Source organism: Phalacrocorax carbo, chromosome 8, assembly GCF_963921805.1.
Source record: "Phalacrocorax carbo chromosome 8, bPhaCar2.1, whole genome shotgun sequence".
Lineage (NCBI taxonomy): Eukaryota > Metazoa > Chordata > Aves > Suliformes > Phalacrocoracidae > Phalacrocorax > Phalacrocorax carbo.
In genome coordinates, this window is record NC_087520.1 from 27,992,674 (window position 1) to 28,007,081 (window position 14,408).

Below are 14,408 nucleotides of genomic sequence, written 5' to 3' on the forward strand. Positions count from 1 at the left end.
TTATGTCTCTTCCACATGATTTGTGACCTGACCTACTCCCTTCAAACACAGAGAGGTACAAAACCCAACTCTTTTCTTTACGTGTGGTACCTGTACAAGAACATCAAAAGTTCAGGTTTATTCACAATTCAGTCAAATATGTACCAACTCTAGCTGATTTTGATTAGCATTGTGGGTCTGAAAATATTTCAGGCATATAAAAGATTGAAAAAACTTGCAGTAATAAAATTGCTAGAGTGCAGCCTATCAACTGCCATGTAACGAGAGCGTAGCATTATAATGAATCATAGTTTCTTAGAGGTTACTGAACAATCTGGTTACCAGATAGGCTGCCAATAACTTTTGGATTAACTGGGTCTCACCAGGAGATAATGAAAGTGCCCTGCTCCAGCAGACCTGCAGGGGAGGTGGGTGTCCCAAAACCACTCGTGCTCCCCCTCCTGGATCTGCTGTTACATCAAAACCCTCTGACACAGAGCAATGCAAAAAAGCAGGTTTTGGCTTTTCAGGGCATCTGAAGTAACAGATTTTTCTAGGACAAAGCTTGTGTGGAAACTGTGCTTTACAAAGAAAACATCCCCCACTGAAGCAATGTGAATTCTATCAGGAGCAAGCTAATACTTTTATTTACAATATGAAACACAGCAAATTATGTAATACTTGACTAGTTGGGGTTCTTTAAAAAAAATTTCATATATGGATGGCCCACCAAATTTAGGACAAGAGAAATATTAGCTTACTAAAACATAATATAAATATATAACTCATTAAATATTCTTTAAGCAAAGTAATTCCATTTATCTCAATTTCCACTGAGCCTTTTTTCCTTTAATAGCAATCCACAGTTCTGGTCCTTAGAGTTCTGTATTTATCTTTGTTGTGGTAGTTATGTTTCACACCGAGTTCAAAGCTGCTTTAATCATTATTTGTACCAGAAATAAGTTTTTGTTTATCCCTCCGATGATGCAAATAAAGACACCCTGCCAAGGTGAAAGAATAAAGAAAACTTCCCAAAGCTGCCACCTAACTCTTCCTTTCCTGAAAGGGTGACCAGGATGGCTACAGAAATCTGAAAATGTTCCAGTTAACATTAACTAAATACCTGGTCAATATATGTTAAAGATTACAATAAAAGATACTTCAATTTGAGGCGTACAAAAAGCATATTAAAGCAACTTTGTTGGTAAAATATGTTGGCAGACATAGATCTTAAAATATTTTCAAAAAAATGACTCCTAGCCTAGTGACTTTTGAGCACAGGAGTTTGATGACAGCCTTCCTAAAAAAAGCTGAAAGATATTTTACTTCCTCTACAGCATTAACAAGGTATGAAGGATCAAGTTATGGTTTGTTAAAAAAAGTCAGTATACACAGTTTTGGGAAAGCTGAGCATAACAGTTCAACTAGAGTCTTAAGCACTCAATACTTTTTTCTCCCCATGCTCTTTTTTTGGTTTTGCTGGCCTCTACCACAAAAGGGCTATAACATATGATATCTGGCAAACATGTTTCATGAAATGAGTGTCATGAGGTTGCTAATCAATTAAAAAAATTCTAAAAATATTAAAATCAATGTTACAGTATGGCTTATCATGACAAGAACCTATCTCAATCAATCTGAATTTTGACTAGTCAAATTGATTTGTAACATTGATCTATTTAATTTCAGTCTAATTCAAGTCTGGCATCTCGGCCAAATTTTATGTGTCTTGATTCTATACAGAATATACAACTTGGCACAGAAAAGCTGCATTGTAGGTACAAGAGGTAAAGTTTAGCAACAGGCTAGTTAACTTTCTGCAGGATTAGCCGGTCAGCAGAAGTCAGTGCGCCAAACTGCAACACGTGGCTGTTCAACTATGTGGACTACCATTTACTAGGGCTCTCAAACTCAGGTCCACATTCATTTCACAACATCTCCATTTAGCTCTAAACTGAGTTAATAAAATGGGGGTTGGGGAGAAAACCAATGTTTTACCCACCAACTTAGCCATCAAGCTGCTTGACAAGTAACTGCTCTGAACTATCACCTCTGAATAGATAACTCTTGATTCTGAAAAAAAAAGTACATCTTGATGAGACAATGGTGACATGATTTCTCTATCACTCTATCCTTGTTTTAGATATATGCAAGCATAAATACTTAGTTTGCTAAAAATCTCCAGAGATTCCAGTTATGCTAAGTTTATTTGGTATTTTTAATTAACACATGAACACTTTTTGCACCACATCCATTACTAAGTACATGTGTTAACAAGAACATATGCTGTCTGCTTTCCAAGTTCTCTTAAAGGCTGTATGTCCTCTTGCTTTCATCGAACTCTATTTAGGAATATCTTTTCCTGTAGCAGGAAGGCACTCCTATTGGCTTGCTTCCTTCCATGAACAGGAGCAGCTGTACCAGGAAAAACACCCCACCACAGTAAATACTGGAGAGACAATAAGCTCAATTCCAGCCTTAGTGGAACCGCAGTTACAGAACATTCATCATCTGTGACAAAACTCTCAGGTTAACAGCTCTTGACAAGGATTTTGTCAAAGAGTTTTAATTTGGAGACTTCCATACATCAGAGCTAACTTTAGTTATCATTAGAAAGAATGTCACATGACTGAACAGGACAAAGCTTAAATATATTAACATATAAAAATATATATGCTGAGTGTTTGAAGAACAATTTTCATCTCCTAATTAATTTTCACTTATGACTTACATCTCTGTAAGCTCAGAATCAGAATCAGGGCCCCATATGTCTAACATCAACTTATTTACAAGTTGTCCTTTAAACAATGATTAAAGGCAAATTTTAGGTTATAGTCAATACTGCATAGTGAAAGGCCAACAGTAGCATTTGACATTTTGTGAGGCAGTGCTCCTCAGTCAATTATTTAAAAGTATTAGTTATTAAGTACCACAAATGTAGGTGATCTGTGTTTTCTCTCTGCTGTACTAGCCGGCCACCAACGATTATGTCAGCTCATTGTGATGTGCTAAAACATATTAACCTTCCTTTGGCTGCATACACTGCTACCCTTTCTCAGCAGTGACCTCAGTGTCTAACACTATATACCTTCAACTTAGCCAGCCCAGGTTTTTCTCCATCCCTGTGAATTCACCACACTTTACTTACTGCTGCCATAAAAACAGATTTGCTGTAGGTAAAAGTGACTGTACCTTACAAGCAACAGAGAACCAATTCAGTCTCAATTTTTAATCATGGTAATCAGGATTTGATAATCATGGCTGAGCAAAAATCCTGATGAGGACAAACCCGACTTTTCAAGCTTGAGTACTTACTTTGAAATCTGCTATATTTTCGACACAATCCCTAGATGCTAAAAAAAACTTCCTCTAGTGTTTTACTTCATAGAGAACATCCAATTATTAGTTTGGTGTTGGCAAATAAAGAAGCCTTGAAACTACCTCACACAACATGAGCTATTACCAGATTTTGCATTACTCAAAGAACAAATTTTGCATTATTCAAAGAACAATTTGTCTTTGAAATGTGAAGAATAGGCTAGCAATTATGTTTCCTGCAGATTTATTTTTATTTGTGTGAGCATTTATATCATCTGCCCAGCAGTGATTTATTACTTTAAAAAAGCATTTGCTTGCCATTGAGTTTCCCCAGGTCCCTTGCAGCTCTGTTAGGGACATACCCAGCAGCCATATATATTTTGGAAAGCCAAGTGTGATTCAGAAGGGGCAAGAGATTCACATTCAGTGAATTCTGCAAGATCATTTATTTCAGGAAAAATTATTACTGGCCAAACAGCAATCTGATTGCTTAAAGAGGTAGCTTCAATCTCTAACACTATGTGTGATGTGTGCATTGTTAGGCTATTGCACTTCACAGCTGTCCAGGTAATTACTTCTGTTCACCCTGTTACACACTGTTCACCGGACACCCTGCCAATGAAGTATTTGTTCAGACTTCAAGCCCACAAGCTACTCAGACAAGCAGCACCTGACCACCATTAATTAAGGTTATCTTTACTTGCAACTACAAAGTACATACTGGGAGTGAAGTGACTCACACATCTAACGAACAGCACATACTTCACAATTACTCAGATATTCTTTTGAAGGCTGTTTTAGTGAGGGAGACCATGACAACAAAGCTAAGCCTAAAGAAATATTAAACTTCTGCCTGGCTGCCTGCTAGAGGTGTTAAAAACCTCCTCAGGTTAGCATCTTACTTTTTCGACAGAAGACCTCTTCCAAGATAAGGCTCTGACAAATGAACTCTGGGAAATCTAACATCAGCAAAGACATCCCCCAGACACTCACCTATACCTCTTTTAGAGATTTTTTGCCCACCACAAAACTGGATAAAACTAAGTCCCCAGCTATGCTTCAGATCGTCAGTTCAAACCCACTTTATCAGCACAGCAAGTCAATTTTCCTGCCCAGGAATACAAAAGTGAAGGCACAGAATCCTCATTCTTTCAGACTTTCTCTTAGGTTTTTTCCCCTCTAGCAGATACAGATAATTCATCCAGACTTCATTTGGCAGAGTAGTTAATTTCAGCACAGACGGTGAATCTGTGCTGAACTACTATACTTTAGCTTAGTCACACATAGCCTGATGGTACTATGATGGTTCTGTTCCGGTTAATGATCTCTGATGACTACTTCAAAGGTGCTGGGAAGAGGGGTAAAAAAACCCAAACCCGTAGCACTTCAGGAAGATAAAGAATCTAGAACTATGGCTGCATCTAATTATCTGAGTTAAACCCTGTGAAGAACTTCAGTTTTGATATTTTAAAATAAAATACAACTGTACCACGTCCTCTAGAGGTGGGAGTACTACCTTATTTCAAGCTCACGATCTCTGGTCCAGAAGAATAGTAAAAAAAATTCACAATGTATTTTAGAACTAGCACAGAAAGCTATATATCAGAACAGAAACACACAAGCAAAACTGGGTGGCAGTTCTTCATTAATTCTGTTTGTCTTTCTGTGCAATTTTGTCTTTTGTATTTAAAAATACTAACAAAGGGAAAAAAACAAAACAACACAAGAGCAAAAACAAACCAGTGACCAAATCCTGACCGCACCAGTCAAATGGAAGACTCATTTTCACCAGCAGTTTGATTCTTTAAAGAAACAAAGCACATTCTTGTTCTTCACCTGCCTGAGCAAATTTGAACCTGAAACCTGTATTAGTGCCTGAAAACACAAAGATTCATTATACAGTGAGTAAAAGAAGGTGGGAAGCTTTTACAGGCAAAAAAAAAGTTGAATTAGCCTCACAGATCTGAATGTTTTCACTTCAGTAATGTTTGAAAAAGAAACATGTCTTTACCACAGTGATAAGCCATTAATAATTTTGTCTACTTGTGCAGCAAATAAATGAAATTTAAATAGCACTTTAACATACAGACATAGAGAATTTATCCTTCAAGTGAAGAGGTGACTTTGGGAAAAAAGAATTAAAAAAAAAAAAGACACGCGTGGGTATTCTCTTTTCAAATGAAATATAGATCCAATGTGTCTACTAAGTTTATGTGCACAATATGTACAAGTTAAACAATTATTTCTGTTATAGTACATATGCATAACAGGAAACATCCCTGTATGTCACATAGCAAAATTATTCAGGTGACTGCAAACACCAGGGGCTAGTCTCTCACCTGATGTAAATGGCACATGCCTTTGATGTCAAAGGACGCGTGCAAATTTACACCAGCTGTGCACGTGGACCTAGCTATGCAAACCACATATGCGTATAGTTTTATGGACTGAGCCTGACTAATGTTTTGTAAAGCCCTGCATGCATTAGACTTCTTTAAATTGCTCTAGGAGCTGTTTTGCTGAAAGTAAAGGGTGCAAATCTTTTGCCATCACTACACTTAATATTACCAACTGTAAACACAATACAGATAAGAACGTGTTCTACAAGGTTTTGGTAACAATACACAATATTATACTCCTCAGCAGATAGAAATTTAAACAGTTTACACAAATTCTAATTTGAGTGAAAATTACCTGTGTTCTATATGTCTCCTAAGAGTGATCATACTTCTCTCAGTAGAAATACAGAACAGCTATTTAAAAATGTCTGAATATAGGCATGCTGTAAAAAAACACTGATATTTAAGAAAAAAATTTGTTTAGAAGTTTGTATTAACTGGTTGCTATAGCCATTTTTAAAGAGAGATTATCATCAGTGCTTTACAGTTAGGAAAAGCTGAAAGCTTTGCTCCAGGTAGAAGGACAGCTTTCCAGAGCAGCTAAACAATCTGTCATTTTAAATTCCCAATACATAGCTTTACATTTTCTTTAATTTTAAAGAGAGAAAGAAAAAAAAAAAAGAAGCCATACATCCAGCATATTCATAAACACTACCCTTGTAAGAAGACCCAGTCCATTGTGTCACACTCCTGACTCTATCCAATAACAGAGAATAAAATTACAATTTTTTGTGACACTGCCTACCAGCAGTTATATCTATATGTAAGTCACAGTAGTTATACCGCAGGAAAAATAACCTCCTCCCACAGTTTCCCAAATTACTGTCTGATATTTTCAGTTCATTTGTCAAATCAATGTGTTCTTAATACCCCAGATCTGCTTCAAACAAGAAAGCACTACCAGATTCAGTGGAATCCTGTGAAAGTGCATTGTTACACTTGCATATTTTGCAGCACAGAATGACCTATTTAAATATGTTCCTCACAAAGTTTTCCACTCTATTTTCTTCAGAATATACTTCAAAGCGCATACTCACAACTGTCACACTTGGCATTGTGGTAAAAACTTGGTTCAACACCTGACAAACAGCTGAAAAAATCTTACCTGCTCTTTCCCTCTATTTTTTTTCTCTCCCTTTTTGTTAGAGAAGTACTAAAGTAGTTTGGTTTGTCCACCACACTATCAGATTTGGTGTAATCTTCCTGAAACTACTCTTTTACTCTACCAGCAGAATGATTAATAAGGAAAAATGAAAACTTCATAGGAATGAAAGTATCAATCCAAATTAATCCCAATTACTGTATGCAAGTAAAAAAGTAATAAAAACCACATTTCAAACTTATACAGAGCAATGCCTTGTGAGCAGCTGAACACAACTGCCATGAACTCCATGAGCAGACTGCACATCTCAAGAATCTGGCTGAAGTATTTCCAGTGCAGATCATCTCACCTCATTATGTATTTCTTCTGATTGTTTTATAACTGCAGTTTCCAGTGATTTCAAAGATAAAACCTTTGAATCAGAATCAGTCTTTAAATTCTGGAGTGCGAGTTCACACTGTCCAAATATGTATTCCAATGTTCCTCTTGAACACTATAAAGATACAATAAAAAAAATTACATATAGCCACTTCAGAACATATGTATTTCTCTAAGATACTGAACTATTTGCTTCTGAAATAATCAAAGTGAAGGAGCAAAAGGGAATTATTTCTATAACTTTATTTCATGATCTTTTAAAAGCATAACGCCTCCTGGATTGTCTATATAGTTACTGATGTAAATTATGCAAAAGCTTAATCCATCAGACATCTAGCCAACCAGTACAGCATAGACTGAAAGGAGAAAGAATTCCTTTTAAATTTAGTTTTAAAATATGGCATATAAAAACATGGCCACACTTTCCATTACTTCCTGGCCAGTTTTTGACAGTATTTCAGAATCAGTTGTATTTGACTAGTTGTATGGGCTCCCAGAAACACTAAAATGGAGTTCCATATTCAGTCTGAGAGCTGTTTGCTTACAAGGTATAGAGAATTTGAACAAAACAAATTTGCACTTCCAGGCATTTTATTTTGTTTTCATTAAATTTCCTTCAATATAAGAAGGAAATCTGTAAAATCCTTTTGAAAAAAAGAAAATAAGACATTTACATCTTTTAATTATTTTCAATTACGTACCTGTACCTTTACTTAAATTTCCAGGAATCATCTTGAATAAGGACCCCCTGGTCTCATATTCTTTGTAAAAAAAATATTCCATACTATACAACTCGAAGTCACAACAGTTTACAAAAACAAAGCATAATCACTTAATAGAGAAGCTTTTCATACTGTGAAATTAGGTGTGCATTTTCCTGTAAAAGTAACTCAGGGACAGGAGCAGCAGGTCAGAGCACTCTTAAAATGAGAAATGAAAAATATAGGATTATTTCTTTTAAAAGGCACAGTTCACGCAAGCAGAGTGTGTATTTGTTTGAAAGTGGTAATTGTAATTTTTTAAAATATCTTTTTACAATACAGTCTATTTTTATTTTTCTGTATGTTTTCCCATTAGAATACTACATAAGCAAAACTGCTGATAACACCATGGAAAGGAATATGGGGGACAGATCTAGTAAAAAAATTTTTAAAAAGACAAAAAAGGCATCTTAGCACTTGAAAATATCAGGCTGAAGCCTTGTTATCTCAGAACAACCCTGAGACAAGGGACTCTGGATCACTTTTCTGCTTTGTCAATCCTCAGATGCATAGAAGAATCCAATTTAAAGCATCCTCATGGCTGCTTTTAGTTGTTCTGATCTCCTAATGGCCATTTTTGAAAGTGGACTCCGCTGACATATGTTTTGAGTATTTCTATCTCATCATGAATATTGCCTTTCAACAAGGACCAGGATATGAACACAGCAATAAAAGTTTTTAAACATTTCAAGTAAAAATACAGTTGTGTTTACATTTCATCAGTAATCCATGAGGTGTGGTGCAGCACGTCCTTAAGTCATATCTTCTATGCCTGTGAGTTTAGCCAAACTACCAACACAGAAACAAGTGAACCTCAATCCAAAAATAAACAAATAGCAGTTGTTCAAGAAAACAGTCTGAGTCTCAAGCATAACTGTTACCTACAGTTCACATACAGTCTGCATACAGTCTGCACACATACAGTCTGCATACGACAACATGATGCTACATATACAGTACCAGAATCCCCAGAATCGGTTTTATGAATGACCGAACAGCAAACCAGTTTTTGATACTTACATCTGCCACTCTGTGAGTTGAGCTGAATCGAGGTGAAAAACCAGCCAGAACACAGTGCTGATGTGTCATATTGAGATCATCTAGAGACAGATTAGAAAACCTTAAGTACAGGGAAAAAATTATACTTAATAAAACTTCTGGCTAAATATGAATTTAAAACACTATATTAAACATTTAAAGAAAAAACAGAGAATTCAGTCAGATAGTACTATCTTCATAGAGCTCTAATGTTTAGCAGAGCATGATAGCTAGTCACTGTCCTAGTGTTACAAAGATCTCTATTCATATAAGTTTTCTCCCAGTTTATATGGTTTAGAAGTAGCATCTTCCCACTCCTTACAGGAAAAGTTCAACTAAACAAATTAATTCTTTCAAAGCTGAGGATCATTATAAACAGACTACTCAGAAATTACAATATCTTTTCTCAAAAATCACTAAATACTGACATTTCTTGAAAAAAAAAGAAACAAAGATAAAGAAAAAAGTCAGAGACATATTATTTCATCTTTTTATCTGAAACTTATCTGAAGTTCTCCCTTCAGCTCAGAGCCAAGAAACTGGGAACACAGAAAGCACAATCTGCTCAAAGACCTGTCTCCAAAGAATTTCAGTTGTGACTTTCTTGTCACCTGCCAGAGGGCTGTCATGGACTTGAGTTCACAAACTGAGAAACAAACCAACCCACAAACCTCTGTAGATGGAATCTACTTGGTTGCCATCAGAGTTTTGTCAAAATTATCATAACTGAAGAACACTTGAATTCTGACAAATTAGCCCTTTACATTGAAAACCATCCAGCAAGTGCTTTCAATTCAAACCGTTTTGGTGTTAAAATTATGCTGCTCTCTCAACCTTAACAAGAAATTCCGGAAAATCTATCAAAAATTTCTGTAAAATCACTCCTGGGTTATAGTTTTGTAAGAGACTAAAAAAACCATACAAAACTAGGTGACTTGAAGTGTCACCAAGGAACAAACCATCACAGACAAAATCAGAAGAGAACAGAAGATACCTACAAGATACTAGTTAAGTTGGAGTCGTATTTTCAACAATATCTATTGTTTCAGGGAATTTAGCTCCAGTCATCGTAATACGGCATGATGAGAAATTATCAAGCTTCATCCTTCCATCACATAATTTCTCTTTAAGAGATCAATATTTGCACATCTGAAACCTGACATCCCAGGTTCCTACTAATTTTTGAAAATGATCTTTTGACCATAATGACACACTGAAAAGAACACAGGTGTGAGGTTTAATGGTATTCTCTTTATTACTGAAAAATGGTATGCTCTAAAACTTTTATGTTACCTTCCAACGAGTCTGAAACTTTAAAACTGAGAAAAGTCTAATGAATAAGAATTCAGAAAAATGTCCCAATTTATCCTAGTTCTAAGAACAGTGACTTCTTTTTATAAATTTTATAAACAACTGTTAACGAAGTTCATACACAAGACAGCAGATAGAATCACAAACTTGAAAAAAAAAAAACAACAGAAAAACAATTTCTATAAAGAATAGACAAACAAGTATTATGAAACAGGACTGAACTGCCACTGAGAAAGTTTAGATGGGAGGCTTATTTTCTGCTTGCATGAGGTTTGCAGATAGGTGAAGTTGAAAAGCTTGGAAAAAGCTCCAAAACAAACAAAAGAACATAGGAAAAGTGATTTTTCACATAAACATGGGGGTTAAATCACATAGAGCCAAGTCTTGCAAGGGCCACAGTACAATATTATCTCTGGACATTGCAATATTTAAATATCATGAACACTTTCAAGAAGAATTGTAACAGAAAACAAACCTAGACACTCCCATCACCCCATTCAGAGCCCATTCATTGTGGTGTGTTTTATGTAGCAAACACAGCATTAAAAGTACTACATTTTGATTTGCACCTTTATTCAAAACATTGACAAATCTTTCATTGTACATGTCCCCCTTGAAACTGCTTCTGTCTCTAATCCTTTATGACTCTTAGACAGAAGCCTGTAATTTTAATTTAAAAGTTTATAATTCATCTAAAACTGTAGTTGTCCAAAAATAGTTGGAGCTTCATGGATTGCATGTCTCAAAGGATATTTGAAAAATACATTCCAGGTCTTAAAAGATTACAGTAAGGATTTGCTTTTCTTTTTCTTCTAAAAATATATTAATTGAAAAGAAAAAGCATTCCTTGTTAAATTGGCCATTGTCCATCTGGCAGCAAAAGCTTTTATTCAGATGCAGAAACTACATCAAGATTATTAGTTTGGTTTTAGAGCCAAACCAAAACTGTTACCTTCCTTGGACACCCATGTCAAAACTACCACAGCACTCTCGTGGTTTTAGGTAAAACACAATACATATGGAGTTAACATCAGTTTTACATGACTAAGTACTGAGCAGTGAGGTTTGGAAAACCAAAACACAGCGCCTCCAGGAGCACCTAAAAAACAAGGAGACTATTTCCTGCGTACATGTATTATGGCAAAACATGCATACCTGTATATGGCAAAATCTGTATTTCTTTTAAATGGATTGTTTTATTCTTTTATTTCTACTACTTTCTGCCCCCTTACAGCCAGATCCCATTATAAGGCTACTATAGCTGAGGCACGATTTAAAAGAAATTAATCACATGTACGATTGTGTACAGGTGGCCAAAGCCACCTTGGAAAACAAAGTTATCAACCTGAAGCCTGTTTAAATAATTTGGAGGTCAGATTTTGACTTTACAGATTAAGTACTAAGAAGTCATAAGAATGTTTAGCAGATGATCTGATTATTTCACACAGAATCTCCAGCTACAGAAACTTCAGATAACACACCTTGTGTAAAAGATAGTTACAAAATGCCATTTTTATTTCACACAGATCCTTTTTCCCACACTTGCAGGAAAAAGAAAAAAAACAACCACCAAAAACCAAAACCCAAACAACACAAAACCATCTAAGGTACGTGGTGCTTTAATCTATTTATCCATTCAAGGCCTCTGTAAAGTTGGTAAAAGACAAATAAAAACCTAAGGGTAAGGAGAGCTTAAGGGACTTCCCAAAGTCTGCATGGAAATTCTGTGAGAGAAGCAGGCTTACAGCTCCTAAAACTAATGCTGCTGGTTTTAGCACCTGACCATCTACTATGAGATGCAGGCTATTATTTTCTGTGTGGATCCCCTTAGCAGACAAGCTTCTCTCTGATTTCCTGCTATTTACAGCCAGCAGATACATTCTGGAATTTGGATGCTGCACATTCTATTTTGAATTGTATGAGCAAGTTCATGCCATAGATCTTTCTGTCCCTCCCCTGTACAGACTTCTGCCCTCCTGTTCTTTTCTCAGATACATCCCTCCCAGCACAGACTCTCAGAACAGTCCTCCCCACTGCTTGAAACCACTGCCTGTTCCTCTCTCTCCTCTCTGACCCTGTTCTTAGTCCCTGTCCTGGCTCTGTCCACATCTCACTGCATGCTTTCTTCTAGACAGCTGAATTACCTGGGCATCAACAGCAGAAACACTGAAATCCCTGTGCTTGTATAGCATTTGTCAAAAGAATGGACTAATGGATATGTGTATGTATATACACTTAACTAACGTATGTATATGCAACTAATCCTACTACTTAACTAATTCCCTGAGCACCAGTGAGGTGAGGAGCCAAAGCAGTCAGAGAGGAACAATGAATGTAAACCCGTATGTCACTGCAGACTATTAAGACATAACAGATACAAGACAGAAAGAAAGGAAATTAATTCTTAGCCAATCCTTACTGAAACGAGGAGGGACTGAAGGCCCAGAACTTATTCCTTCTAGGTAAAGTACTTCCCAGGGAAACACAAAGCACAACAGAAAACGCTTTCAGAATTAGCAACAGGTGTTTATATCATCTTTTCTGTATTCTTTCAAATGTTCTTCCTGAACTTTTTAGACAGTTGTCTTTTTGTCATCTATTTCAAGAAGCAGATAAAAGTGGGGCTTAAAGCACTGGCAAAAGCTTTGATATTCTAAACACCACAAATATCTCCAAAAGTGAAATGGACTTGCGCTATTAGTTTTCTTAACAACCATAAACAAATAATTTTCTTTTTAACCATATTACAGTGTAATTTTCAAAAGCACTAAAATGCTTTTCCACCATTTCCAATTCTACTTGTTCCCAACTGCATACAATACTTCAACAGAAGAAAACCTAACCAAACTAATTTTACTGAAGGTATGTCAACAAAAAGCACCAGAAAGGTATGTCTCCTTCCCCAAGAAGTTATGGGTCAATGGAATACTACGTTCACAACAGAAAGCTAGATGGATGATCTGTCCCTGATTAAGAAATACTTTAGTTTTTAAACAAGAAAAGTGTGCACAAACACAACACAGAGTGAATTAAAAGACTGAACTAAACAAACAAACAAAACCCCCAAAAAAGTCTGGGATTTGCCAGACTTCATGATCAAAGTTTGGTAACAACAAATGTCTTTTTCTGGGGTTCAAAGTCTTAATAATCAAGGAATACAGCATTTGGATTAAATGTGGACTCTGGAAAATAAAAAAAAAGGGGGGTTAAAAAACTCCAACACATTCAAGATGCTAGAGAGCAAAGAGGGTTCAAGTTATTTCGTGGAAACAGAAGCAGATTAAGTGCCTAGAAATAGTTTAATGAGCCACTATATACATGTGGAAGTGTTTCCATTAAATACTTATCTTTAACCACAAGCCAACCTCTGCAATGTGTGCACTCTACTTCTGGTTTGTTATGAAAATAATTTTTTGATGCTTCTTGAACTGTAATTTGCTGGGGGAGTGAAGGGGTATAAGATTCCAAGTTCATCTTCATGCTGTTTTAAAACCCTACCCTTCAAGCAAGAGCTTGATCTATGGGAAACAGCTGCAGAAAAGTAAATCTCCCTTTGAAAAAGTCCCAGAATGTATTTTTCTTAAGTATGTTTTGAAGTCACAGTTGAAAATTAGTGAAAATTGTAAATCTGCTTGCAAACCTGGTCATGTCTAAGTCAAAGATTAGGGGAAAGATTCCAATTTATTAGTAAGACCATGACAACCCTGGTTAACATGCTCTAGGACAGAGCAGATGGGGCCCTTTGCTCACCTCCACGCGTTTTGGATTTATTGCATGCACCCAACACGTTTCATATTAGACACCCCTTGACTGTGTACCTGAGACAGCAGGGTTCAGTAAGCACTTCCTCTGCAGACCAATATATTATTCTAAATTGAACTAAAGTGTTTCCATTTCATGAATGATATAAAGTTCAGATTTGAGTTTTTAGGCAGCAGATTTGCAATCATTCATCAGATCCTTTTTCTTCACATTAGGAAAAGTAAGAAAAAAAATAATCTGTCTCACTCAAAGTAATTTTGGATTTTGTTTAGTTTTGTTTAAACAAAATGCATTTATGTTATTGTAATAGCTTACTTAAAGGATGGATTTGATCGCCTAATGTTTAGTACTAACATACAC

The 14,408-nt window shown here is 36.0% G+C and overlaps 1 protein-coding gene across 4 annotated transcripts in view; it reads right to left on the minus strand.

The window, feature by feature from the left end:
• FTO (FTO alpha-ketoglutarate dependent dioxygenase) overlaps positions 1 to 14,408 on the minus strand; it is a 251,281-nt gene that overhangs the window by 174,169 nt on the left and 62,704 nt on the right. For all 4 annotated transcript variants that reach the window (XR_010374246.1, XM_064459373.1, XM_064459374.1 and 1 more), the window contains 2 exons: positions 8,958 to 9,037; positions 7,148 to 7,291 (listed from right to left, as the gene is read on the minus strand). Coding sequence is in view for 3 of the 4 variants with exons in the window: in XM_064459373.1 (XP_064315443.1) it covers positions 7,148 to 7,291; positions 8,958 to 9,037 (224 nt within the window). In the remaining variant the exon portion in view is untranslated. The remainder of the gene's footprint in view (positions 1 to 7,147; positions 7,292 to 8,957; positions 9,038 to 14,408) is intronic.